Here is a 13,531-nt window from a genome sequence, read left to right on the forward strand (position 1 = left end):
CTCTATAGATCTTCACAAACTGTTGATCATATTGACATTTACAGGCCAAACCATATTTTGTCTCTAGATGTTTATATCTGCAAACCCTCACCAGTAGGAGCTGTCACTTATTGTCCACCACAGAGAGCTTTACATGTAGTGACAAATTTTTATATTTGCCCAATTTGGGAATTCATGATGCATATTTTTTTCTTTTTTTTAATCAAATCCAATATTTTCTAATGAAATATTTCAATATTTTTCCAGAATCTATAGTCTTTCTCAGAGTTCTGTTCAGTTCCAAATGCAGATCTGTATTTTGCCTTATTGCTTTTTCTGTTCTTGTCACTTTAACCTGTAATGTGAAAGTATAACTTGTTTTTTTTACTTTGCTTAGTGCCTGGTGTTGGGTGCCGGACCATGTGGGCTGAGAACGGCCATCGAACTGTCCCTGCTGGGGGCCCAGGTGGTGTTGTTGGAGAAGAGGGAGGATTTCAGCAGGAACAATGTTCTCCACCTCTGGCCTTACACCATCATTGACCTCCGAGAGCTCGGAGCTAAAAAGTTTTACGGCAAATTCTGCTCTGGCACCTTGGATCACATCAGTAAGCAACTTTTACATCTAAGCTGAACACAAAAAAAATCATTTATAGTAGGGCTGGACGATATAGAAAAAAAGCTTATCGATAAAAAAAATGCATATTGATCGATATCGATAATTATTGAAAAGATTTGAAACCATATTTTATGTGCAGCTCTGCCTGGACTTTTTATGATATTGCTAAATGCTTTAATTTTGGTAAAGAACACAAACACAGACTTCCAATTAAATATCTATTTAACCAACTTTTTTAACCATAACAGAATTGTTTTAAAAAAAATAACTTAAGAGACCTGAGTTATGTTATTAAATACTGACAAAGAATAAACTAAAGTGACCAGAAAAGTGACCAAAATAAATATAACAAATAAATAAATAGAATACCCTATTTGGGTGGGAATAGTACACCACCAGCTTGTGGTAATTAAAAGATTGTAGGACTGACTACCATGGAAACTCCACTCAACAAGAACAAAAACCCAAATCAACTCACCCTTTAGCCTAGCATTTCTATGGGGTATTTTTTCTCTCCCCTATTCTTCTAGAGGAGCTGCTGGCACCTCGTTATGGTTCAGCTTAGTTTCCTACTTTAACCTGAGTTATTACTTTGAAGTTTCGGCCCCTCAGCATTTTTCTCTCAATTGTTAGAACTACGTGAGAAACTTCCCAGAACTGAATATATATATATATATATATATATATATATATATATATATATATATATATATATATATATATATATATATATATATATATATATATATATATATATATATATATATAAATATTTTCCCGAAATTCCCGAAGATTCCTCGGAGGAGAGCCGCGCCGGGGATTACACAGCTCGTACTCCTGCGGGTGTGAGCGGCTGAGATGATAAAAAAAAAAAGAAAAAAGTTGGTTGTGTTATCAGACTGGTTTTCACTGGTTCCCTACACATTTTCCAGATGACTGTGGTTTGTTTTTTGTCCGACTTGCCATGACCGAAATACTGCCAAACTGCCGAACTACAAAAACCCTTCTTTGGAACAATTTCCTCCGCCTCTCCTTGCTGCGACATCTTCATGTGCTCTGTGTTGTGGTTTGAGAGGGCGGCGCTTTGTGACGGCGTGCCTGGGTCCGCGATTGCGATTGGTTGGGAGGAAGTAGTGACTAGCATAAACCTACATGCTAGGCTACAATGAGAAGGAAGGAAAACTGCGTTTCTTTATCAAACTTTTATCGACTCTCTTTTTTTCTATTGCGCCACACGTGTATTGATCGATATATATCGTTATTGAATTATCGCCCAGCCCTACTTTACAGTCCCATTTACACTACCCTCTGAAAACCGAACTGTGGATCAGTTTACACACCATGCTAAAACGGTTCCTCGCCTCCTAGTGACGATCTACGGTACTACTGCTCTCTGGAGAGAAACAAGCAAATTAACATGGCGGCGCCTGTAACATTCAGGAAGTTATTTTTTGTTATTGTGATATTTCGTTGTTTGTGGAGAGTCAGGCGAAAAAGGCAGCCTTTGGGAAGTGGATACGACAGACGATAGTCTAAGGGCTTACTAGGGGTTAGTATTGGCATGGGTGTTGCAAAATGATACGTGTCACAATACTTGGTCGCGATACGATATTATCACCATATTGCTAGATCACTATCAGAGATGGCAAAAGTACTCACTTTCCGTACTTGAGTAAAAGTACAGATACTTGTGTTAAAAAATACTCTGGTAAAAGTGGAAGTACTGATTAAACTTCTTTACTCAAGTAAAAGTAACAAAGTACAGGCTTGTAAATTTACTTAAAGTATAAAAGTAAAAGTAGAAACCACTTTTTTCATGCCGTTGCCTACATTTTAAATGGATGTCTGCCAATAGGACTAGATCTCCGTTCTGTTCATTTTCAATCATCTCGTCGTCCATGCTACTATGCTAACGCCACCGCCACCAAGCTGCAATGATTTGCCGCCAATGAATACCGCCGAATCTGTCGATTCATCTTGTAGCGGTGCGTCAAAAGCAACGTAGATTCCCATCCAATTAGATTGAATTTGGTATTGATGACGTGAAAAATAATAACGGTAACTCCATTGAAATGATTCAAAACTAAAGTAACGAGCCAATTTTTTTAAATGTAAGGAGTAGAAAGTACAGATATTTGTGTAAAAATGTAAGGAGTAGAAGTAAAAAGTCGCCATGAAAATAAGTAGTAAAGTAAAGTAAAAATATCAGAAAAATCTACTTGAGTACAGTAACGAAGTATTTGTACTTCGTTATTTCCCATCTCTGATCACTATATATTGCAATATTTTTCCCTGCTGTCAAAGGAAATTTATAAATAAAAAAGCAGGAGCTGTATATGTTCATCAGAAGATGTCGACAATTAACTTTTTTTTGGTATCCATGATGTTTGGGGTTTGAATTAGTCCCATCTTCCGCTGTGACTGCCTCAACTACAGAAACGCCGTTGTGCCAAACAGCAAAAGGGCTCAGCAGCACTATCTGCCAGTGTAGAGGTGGCCCAATTTCCCTCATTGTTTTAGATGAAATATTTTTTGTTTAAAAAAAATCGATACTAGGAACTGAAAGTTCGATATTATATCGGGCAGCCAAAAATCACGATACATCGCCAAAGCAATTTTTTTCCCACACCCCTAGGGCTTACAGACGCAGGAAACGACAGACGTTGAGGTTCATTGCACTGCTAAGCAGAATCATCACTGGATATCGTGTGGCTCGGTAGGGAAGCTAGTATGTTTATGAATATCTGAAGTGTCATGGTTACGGAGGCTGACTGTAAGGAGATGACGCGGTCTGCAATGCGCTCTTTGTTACCTCAGAACCGAGCCAGAACTGAACCGCGGCTAGCCCTACTGATGAACTAGTACCGTGTCACTTTTGATGTCAGCTATATGGATGACCTGATATCTAGGAGCACATTTAGACCTTAAATTTAGTCTCGTTTATTGATTTACAGATTCAGACATCCAAAACAGTTTTTTTTTTTTTTTTTACAGTTATCTTACCCGATAACAGGAACCAATTTACAAAGAGTGTCGTAAATCAGGTTTAGCATCATATTACTTGCTGCATGTCTTAATTTTTATCAATAATCTCTATCCTAATGTTGACTTTTCTTTTGACCTTTGATATTAGAAATGTTATCAAGGATTTTTTTTTTTGTGGTAGAGCCATTAACCCATAAAAGGTTCAGAACGAAGGAAACTCTGACATGAAAGCTTCAATCACAAAATAAAAATAGCGATGAATGATATGACGCTCTATCCCATTGCAAAGGTCCCCTAAACGATGGACCACGTTTTACCTCTTTATGGGATGAAAGTACAGCCATAAACTCTGTGTGAAAGCTTTTTAATAACTGCAAAAACAATTTCAAACTGAGATTTATTTTCCGTTCTGTTTATGAACAGAATCTAGGTCTAAATATTTTTGGCCATGAAGATCATTCATTGGATCAAAATCATTTTTGAAACAAAGAATTTTTGTGTTTAATAAAAAAAAAAAAAATTGTTAATAGTTATTTTTCAGTTTCAAATTAGGTTTTTCCTCTTTTTTTTGTACAAACAAAATTATTTTATTTAAAAAATAATCACTTTTTTGTTTTTATTTAAATTTAATCTTGAATATAGTCATTTAGTTTTATCTTTTTTCCTGGTTTAAAATTATCCTTCAGTTTTATATACTTTAATTCATTAAAAAAATATTTTTTAATGGAATTTATGACACCAGTTTAGCTCCATAGTTCATAGATATAATTTTGTCTTTAAAGATTTTTTTTATTTTGAAAATCATAAAAATGTGTCTTTGAAGATAAAAAATATGTGTTTAATCATAAGTTTCTCCCTTTTTGATGTATAGAAATGATGAAAGCGGTCTTTTCTCTTCTTCTGCTGCTAACATTTGTTTTGTTTCAGGCATTCGTCAGCTTCAGTTGATCTTGCTGAAAGTATGTCTCCTCCTGGGGGTGGAGGTTCACACCGGAGTGGAGTACAAAGGCCTGATTGAGCCCTCTGGGGATAAAGGTAGCTCATTTAGCAGCGTTTTCTGCATTATATACAGAAAATAAGGCCCCGTCCACACGAAGTCAAACCCTACGAAGCCGGCGTTTCGGGGTCTGTAAACGATCTTTTTTTTTATTAAGCCTTCAGAGTGGGAAGATTCTGAAACGCTGTTTTCGCGTTTCCATCTTTGAGCTCTAACCGCATTTTTTTTTTTTTTACACGCATGCGTCATAGCGTCGCCTCTAAACACGCATGCGCGACACAGTATCACAACAACAATGGCGCCGTACTGTGTTGAATGGTTGCTGCTCATGCTACTCATCCTGCTGTCGGGCTTACAACAGAATCTTCTTCTTCTGGAATATCTCCAGGAAGAACAGAGCAATATCCACGACATAGTTCAGCACCTGAATTTGACTGAACCACGAAAATGGACCCGCAGGGCAACTATGTATAAATATTACTGCCCATGCCCAACATTTCGTTGCATATTTTTGCTTTGGCACCACAGCGCCACTTACAGGCCTGGCATACATTTTGCAGTGTTTTCATGCATTCGTGTGGACGATCACATTTATTTTACGTCTCCGTCTTTACGACAAACGTTCTGGAAAATATTAGCGTTTCGTGTTCGTTTTGACTTCGTGTGGATGGGGCCTAAGGAACTTTGAGTTAAATAGTGAGCTGTAATTGAAAGTCTGGTGAACTAAAATAAATGGTTCATGTCTGATGTTTCTCTTTAGGTTGGATGGCCAAACTACAGCCTCAGTCTCATCCTGCTGCATCCTTCCAGTTTGATGTTTTTATCTCTGCAGGGGGAGGCAGGTTCGTCCCTGATGGTGAGGAAGAAAAACAAACAGGAACCAGTTTAAACAGGACGCTCTATTTGTTGTTGACCGCCACCTTAAAAGAAAAACCGTTCTCTTTTTAAAACCATTTATTCTCCTTCCTGTTTGACAGGTTTTAAGCACAAAGAGATGAGAGGGAAGCTGGCTATCGGCATCACAGCCAATTTTATCAACGGAAACACAGCGGCTGAGGCCCAAGTGCCGGAGATCAGCGGAGTGGCTCGAATCTATAACCAGAAGTTCTTCCAAGACCTGCTCAATGAGACGGGTACCGATCAGAAATCAAATACGTCATCCTGTTTGACTGCAGTGTATTCAAGTTGTCTGACTATAACAGCCATTTTATTTAGGGAGCGTCATCCTGGACAGAGAAGCCTCTTTAAAGCCTAGTAGCACAAAAATACTTGATAACAAAAGATAAACAAAGTTACCGTGAATAACAGCTGCACCACAAGACACGGTAATAAAGCTCAGACTAGAAGGAGGGCTCTAACAAACAACTTGTTTAGTAATCGATTCGATTAATTATTGGGATTTAATGCACGTTTTCACCAAAATACTTTCTTAATGAGTGATGTGAATGCATTATTGCTGAAACAATTGAGATTATTCATGATTAATCGATGATTGAAATAATCACCAACCAGAGATGGGAAGTAACGAAGTACAAATACTTTGTTCCTGTACTCAGGTAGATTTTTCTGATATTTTTATATTACTTTACTACTTATTTTTATGGCGACTTTTTACTTCTACTCCTTACATTTTTACACAAATATCTGTACTTTCTACACCTTACATTTAAAAAAATTGGCTCGTTACTTTAGTTTTGAATCATTTCAATGGAGTTACCGTTATTTTTTTTCACGTCATCAATACCAAATTCAATCTAATTGGATGGGAATCTACGTTGCATTTGACGCACCACTACAAGATGAATCGACAGATTCGGCGGTATTCATTGGCGGCAAATCATTGCAGCTTGGTGGCGGTGGCGTTAGCATAGTAGCATGGACGACGAGATGATTGAAAATGAACACAACGGAGATCTAGTCCTATTGGCAGACATCCATTTAAAATGTAGGCAACGGCATGAAAAAAGTGGTTTCTACTTTTACTTTTATACTTTAAGTAAATTTACAAGCCTGTACTTTGTTACTTTTACTTGAGTAAAGAAGTTTAATCAGTACTTCCACTTTTACCAGAGTATTTTTTAACACAAGTATCTGTACTTTTACTCAAGTACGGAAAGTGAGTACTTTTGCCATCTCTGTCGCCAACTAATTTAATGGATTAATCGTTAGAGTATAGAGACTGAAAAACGTGCCTTTAGCTGACAGAGCGACACACTTAGAGCAGGAATTATACCAAGATTGTTTAAAAAAAACTTTTTTCCTCAAGGGAAAAGTTTTAGTTTCACCTGGTTTTAATTTCATAAAAACATTTTCTTTAAGGAACCTTTTTCTATCTGATTATTAATTAATCGAAAACATATTTAACAGATTAATCGATTTGCAAAATAATCGTTAGTTGCAGCCTTAGAATATATGGAAAAATGCAGATAATTCAATTCAGTTCAGTTTATTTTTTAAAGCTCCAATTCACATCATGTCATCTCATGGCACTTTCCAGTTCACCAGTCAGATTGATTCAGAGTTCTCTAAGGAAAACCAGTTGATTGCATCGACTCATTGACTCTTCAGCAATCCCTCGCGCTAAGCATGCTTGTAGCGACAGTGGAGAGGAAAAACTCCCTTTTAACAGGAAGAAACCTCCAGCAGAACCAGGCTCAGTGTGAGCGGCCATCTGCTGAGGCCGACTGGGGTTCAAGGAGACAGAAGCAGAGACACAAAAAGCAGCTGTAAAAGGCGTCCCCGTCCAGGAAACACACAGCCAGGCAGACGAGCTCCCATGTCACAGGATGAAGAGAGAACATCCACTCAGTCACGGTCAGAGAAACAGGACCACACTGAAAAAAAGGCCGATCACCAGCATCTATAAACAAAGGTGTTGATGGCAGCAGCACAGCTGATATTGTTCTCCCAACATAGCCTTGTTTTTGGAACAAAGCTTTGCAAAAACAAGGCTTTGTTGGGCTGTTGTGTAAAACCTTGAACTCTATGCTATTTCTGACATTTGAATTGAAAAAGCTTCCTGGATGCGAAGTGAAACTTCTTTTAACTTGGAAACAAAGTCCAGTGGATTGTTTTTCAACCTTTTTTGGGATGCTTAATCATGACTATCTGTCACAGTTTGTACCCATAAGCTAGAGATGACGGGGGATTAGACCAGCTCATAGTTTTAAACCTGTGACATTTTATAGTTCTTTTCCTCCTTAGATCACAGCCAACAAATCGACTTTAAATTCTCAGTACACGCTGCTACAAGCTCTCCTGTCTAGAACTAGTCAAACCAGTGCACTAGTGTAAATAAACAATCCAGTAAAATTGGAAAAACTGTAAATCTTCCTGATTCTCTGCTTCTTCTCCGGCATTTAGTTCCTCTAAACACGTTTTTCTTGCTCTCTGCATTCTCTGTTCCAGATATTGATTTAGAGAATATTGTGTACTACAAAGACGACACGCATTACTTTGTCATGACAGCCAAGAAGAAGAGCCTGCTGAGACGCGGAGTGATTAAACAGGTGAGGGGAAACCCATCTGTTATCGTGAAAAACTTTCTTCTTGGCTCACGCCTCAAGAGAAAAGACTCGAATCGAAATCGAATAAATGTGACTTCTGTGTGAAGAGTAGCTTTAATCAGACCTAACTGCACCACGCCCCAGAACAGATACAGTAAACCAAGTTTAAAGAATGCTACTCTCCATGTTATGAACATCCAGATTCTATCTTTGTCTTTCTGTCTTCAGGACTACATTGATGCAGCACAGCTTCTGGCGCCTGCAAACGTAGATCATGTGGCCTTGTGTCTGTATGCTCATGATGCTGCGTGCTTCTCCACCGGTGGGAAGCTGCCCGATCTGCAGTTTGCTCTCAATCAGGCCGGTCAGCCTGATGTGGCCATGTTTGACTTCACCTGCATGCAGCGCGCCGAGAACGCATCGCTGGTCCGGGAAAGGAGGGGCAAGAAGCTCCTTATAGCTCTGGTTGGTGACTGCCTGGTTGAGGTAATGGACCGTGCTTAAGAGCCATTCTTGGGAACCAGTCGGATAACATGCCTGCAGGGCTCCTGTATTGTTCTCCTCCATCCCTTTGTGTGTTTACTTTTATGAGGCTTACATAACAATAGAAACTGCTCTCAGATTTTCAGTGTGACTTGGCAAAATCCGTGTCAGAGAGCACAGCGCTCTTTATCTGATGACAAATGAGCAGAAAAACTCATAAAGAAAAGAGGAGTTGTGTGAAAAATGCAGCATGTTTAAAAGAACCATACTTGTTCCTGAAAAGGATGAATTGTAAGCCCTGTCCCAACAATTTCTTACCCATTAATTCTGTTACAATTTTTTTTTTTTTTTCATGACTAAAAAACAAGCCGAGTTGATGGCAGCAGCACAGCTGATATTTCTCTCCAGGATGGAGTCACAGCCAAACAGGACCATTTACACATCACACTAGCGCGGTTCCTTTCCTCTTATCAGTTTTCCAAGATACTACAGCTCTCAAGGCGGGAATTATGCAAACAAAAATGGTGGCGCCGATAACATTCAGTAACTGGACTAACTCAATTTCACAATTGTCGTTTGGTTCTTTTACTAAAACAAATTATTTAAAAAGCATGAAATAAAAAAAGGTCAGATATATTTCCTTTAATAAAGTAGAAAAAAATATGTATTAAAAATATATATATATATCCAGTGTTGGGCACCTTATTTTGAAAAAGTAATTAGTTATAGTTACTAGTTACTTCTCCCAAAAAGTAACTGAGTTAGTAACTGAGTTACTCCACAATAAAAGTAACTAGTTAGTATTAAAAGTAACTATTACGTTACTTTTGCGAGTGTATGAGATTAATAATTGGGGATGTCTAATTCTGAAATCCTGTGTTTGGGTTGTTATAGATACTAAAACATGTAGCTCCATCCATCCATCCATCCCCCCCCCATATAGGCTATCATTTGATCATTCACGCTCTCCATAGTTCTCCTGTGGCGCGAGCACAGGGCGGCTGTTACGCGCCTTTAGCGAGCATGCGCGTTTCCTGTCTCTTGCGCAGTGAATCATGCCGCCTGCGCTGTGCGGAGATGCAGGGGAAACCGTATCTGATGGGGAAACGCAGCTCGACGTAACACCGGTATTTCCATCTGGAAAGCGCTGTTTTGCTGCTGGAGTCCTCCTCACTCTCCATCCTCCCCTCTCTCATGACGCACGCATGAGTCCTATCATGAAAAAAGGTTCATTGTGCGGCCTGAGTAACGCGCAGTAACGGGGTGTCGGCAATTGTAACTGCGTTATAGTTACAGTAAGAGTAATAATTTTGATTACTCGTTACTAAAAAGGTAGCAGCGTTAGTAACGCCACTACTTTCAACGCCGTTACTCCAATCACTGTATATATCACTCATAGGGCTGGGTATTGTTAAAAAATTTTCGGTTCCGGTACCAATACCGATACCTTCACTTCGATACCGGTTCGTGAACGATACTTTTTTCGATACCAGTTTTATAATATCAATTCAAAGAAAAAGAAAATTACACAACATAAAAAAGTACAAATCTTGAGTTTTATTTTAAGCTCTGATTTTCCCATTTACATTTTTCCTCTTACATAAAAAAAAAAAAAACAAATTTCAGTGTCTAATATTCACTTAGCAGTTTTCCTTTAGAAAAATTACCATGTCTGACAAACAAGCCCGTTGAATGGGATCCTACTGACAGCGCACCGCTGGTATGGGGGGGTCTGAGCGGCTCTGACAGAAATATTGGAAGGCAGGATGAACTGACTGCACTGATTAAGTTTTGAGGTGGATTTTCCCACTTAAAAACATAATAAAACTACTTTATTCCCACTGATCACAGCAAATATAGCTGCAAGGCAAATAAAGGATAGCAAAGCTGCTTCAGCTGCGCGTCAGAAACTGGTACAAGCAGCAAAAAAGGAAGCAGCAGACGCAATTTTGCTGCTCCTGCTGCGTCCAGTTTGAAAGCAGCATGATTCACTCCGCTCTGGCTTTGCTCTGCCCGCGGGCTGCTGAGAGGACGATGGTCGCGCCGACTGCGGTCCGCTCTTCTTGCATTCAAACACCGAGCAACTTTCTGCTCTTAAATTGTTTCCGTGCACGATGTATTGCATTGCGCACTATTAGCATCAGTCTTAATAAAGTGAAGCCACACTTTTGACCTGGGGGGCATTTTAAAGGGGTTCCATGACGCTGCAACCAGTTCACAAAAGATACACATGAACCGTGGCTGTAGGCGGGACCACCTGTGTATTTTTCCTGGATGACGCAATCACGTTAAGTGTTACAGCCAATCACCGAAACTTGGTACCGAAAGACGAGGCATGTTTCAATACCCTGTAGAACCGAAGCATTTCGGTCGGTACCATAAAAGAACCGAAGTTCGGTACCCAGCCCTAATCACTCATAATTTCCATTTTTTTTTTCTGTTTTCAGCCATTTTGGCCTCTGGGAACTGGGATAGCCCGAGGATTCTTCGCTGTCTTTGACACGGCGTGGACGGTGAGGAGCTGGGGTATGGGGGTCCAACCCTTGAAGGTCCTTGCAGAGAGGTAGGTGAATCTGATCTCATTTAAAAGCGTAAAAAATATATATACTAACACAACTGATTTTCATATTTTAACTTTTTTAATCATGTTGACCTTATTTTACAATAAATCTACTGCAGCTCTTCTTGCTGCTTCCTCTTCCCTGGCTGACAGTTTATATTTTACAAAACAAGCAAAAGCTTTTGATTAATCTTCATATAAAGATAAAAAAAAAAAAATATGTTGAGCTACAGTACATTAAAGTACAACGTAATTAAATACAGTTTGAAGATGCTTAACATAATATTTGTGTTATTTTTCAGAATGTGTGACATACATTGAACTGCTTTCCTTGATTTTTGATTAAATCCCGTTAATTTAAATGGCGTTGAAGAAACTCAGCTTTTTACTTAAATGATTAAAATGTTTCTATTCCTCTAGAGAAGCAGCTTCTCCTAAGGGCCCTGTCACACCTTGATGATTTATCCAGCGTCTGCCTGACGTCCCAGAATCTCCTAAAACGCTGGCATACGCTGAACTTTCTGTTTTCTTTCAATTTTGGGCGAATACATAGAGTATTCATAACGAGTCCAGAACTTATGTCCAACAACAGCCCAACTTATAGATAACACACGGCAGCGTAATGCCCATGAAACGTCACAAGCCAGTGTCCTGAGGGGGGCAGCAATGTGCCTGGAGGCGCCCGACCTGCATAAAAAGATGTCTTTGATCGTGGTATTAACCTAGATCAGGGATGTCAAAGTAAAATACGCCGAGGGCCAGAAAAACAAGCCTTGGACCGGACTGATTAAATGTTTATTAAAACATATTGAAATTAACATAGCCTATTGAGCCAAGACCTAACGCAATTTTTTTTAGACAAAATATTAATATCAATATTATTAGTAAACTTTTATTAGATTAGATGAGCTTTATTGATCTCACAGCGGAGAAATTCACTGGTCACATACTGGCATAGTAATTAAAGAAGAAGGTGCAAACAAGGAGGAAAAAGGTGCATTAAGAACAAACAATATATATACAGTATATTAGTGATGCACGATATTGGGATTTTGGCCGATATCCGATATGCCGATATTTTAAAACTCATGAAGCCGATAACCGATATCGATACCGATGTTAAAGCTGGACAAAAAAAAATTAAAATATTGAATATAGCAGTTTTGTTATCCATTTCTGACACTTTGAAAAATAATATACTCAAATATATTTTCATATGCATGATTTTTAAAAACGCGGTATCGATCTATTTTACTTTCAAAATCTCGTGAAATTTCATCGTTCTGTTACAAACTCTCGTGATATTTTGCAAATTCTTGTGAGATTTTGTTAGTAAAATAGATCGATACCGTGTCAATATATCAACATATAAAAATATGGCAAAATTTTGATGACATATAGCAATATTTCATAAGTAAAAGAGATTGATATGGTGTTTTTAAATGGCAATATATCAGCATATGAAGATATTGGGATATTTTAATGTATCAATATTTTTTCCCTCGTCTTTAGAAGTTTTTAAGTCTGTAAACAATAAGTTGTTGAGGAAGAAGTAGTAGTATTTATTTATTTATTTTTTAGACTTTAGAAACTCAGAAGCTGATCAAATATCGGTTTTAAATATCGGTGGGGTGGCCGATGTCCGATATTCAGTTTTAAGGCCGATACCGATAGGGGGCCAATTATATCGTGCATCCCTACAGTATATCAAGATAAATAAGGATTAAGGTGCAAGTGATTACATTAATAAACTTATTAAGATAAATACATAAATAAAAGTGCAAGCATTATAAACTAAAAATGCATTACTGTGCTGCTCTATGATCCTACCGATCACTGCTTTCAAATAGCAAAATAAGAAAAAAATAATCTTAAGTAGTATTCTCTCTCATGACTCTTATCTATATTTTCCCTGAGTCCATTTAACTGAAACATATAAATAAATAAAATACACAAATCTATGGCAAAACTTGTACAAAGAAATATAAAATAATTGTGATGAATCACAGCAGCGGACCCTGAATTTAGCCAGAGATTCTTTAAAAAGGGAATTTATTAAACTAAAAGCAGAGCAATACCAAACGGGACAGTCAGGGCAGTAAGTGGTAGGAAATGTTGAGCTTGCTTGCCGAACGTCGACGTCTGCCAGAGTACTTCAGCGTATTCATAGCTTATCCAACCTATGCCAGCATTTTTGCCAGATTTTTGGTCTTAATCATCAAGGTGTGGAAGGGGCTTAAGCAATCAGGTAGTGACAGTGGAGAATTGATTGCTTTGGGTTGTTAGCTTTACAGCAATCCCTCCTAATAAGTAACCATGTGATCAGTGCAAAACGGAAGCAGAAAGAACCAACAGAACCTGGCTCAGTGTGACTGAGCACAAAAAACACAAACAAGTACTTTCTA

The 13,531-nt window shown here is 38.3% G+C and overlaps 1 protein-coding gene across 2 annotated transcripts in view; it reads left to right on the top strand.

Annotated features, from left to right (window-relative positions):
- The window catches only part of mical1 (microtubule associated monooxygenase, calponin and LIM domain containing 1), a 53,039-nt gene that overhangs the window by 13,079 nt on the left and 26,429 nt on the right, over nt 1-13,531 (top strand). For both annotated transcript variants that reach the window (XM_038276027.1, XM_038276028.1), the window contains 7 exons: nt 377-584; nt 4,508-4,615; nt 5,338-5,433; nt 5,555-5,710; nt 7,986-8,086; nt 8,312-8,569; nt 11,014-11,129. In XM_038276027.1, the coding sequence (XP_038131955.1) occupies nt 377-584; nt 4,508-4,615; nt 5,338-5,433; nt 5,555-5,710; nt 7,986-8,086; nt 8,312-8,569; nt 11,014-11,129 (1,043 nt within the window). The remainder of the gene's footprint in view (nt 1-376; nt 585-4,507; nt 4,616-5,337; nt 5,434-5,554; nt 5,711-7,985; nt 8,087-8,311; nt 8,570-11,013; nt 11,130-13,531) is intronic.

Source organism: Cyprinodon tularosa, unplaced genomic scaffold (assembly GCF_016077235.1).
Source record: "Cyprinodon tularosa strain WSP-4 unplaced genomic scaffold, ASM1607723v1 ctg99, whole genome shotgun sequence".
NCBI classification, from domain to species: Eukaryota; Metazoa; Chordata; class Actinopteri; order Cyprinodontiformes; family Cyprinodontidae; genus Cyprinodon; species Cyprinodon tularosa.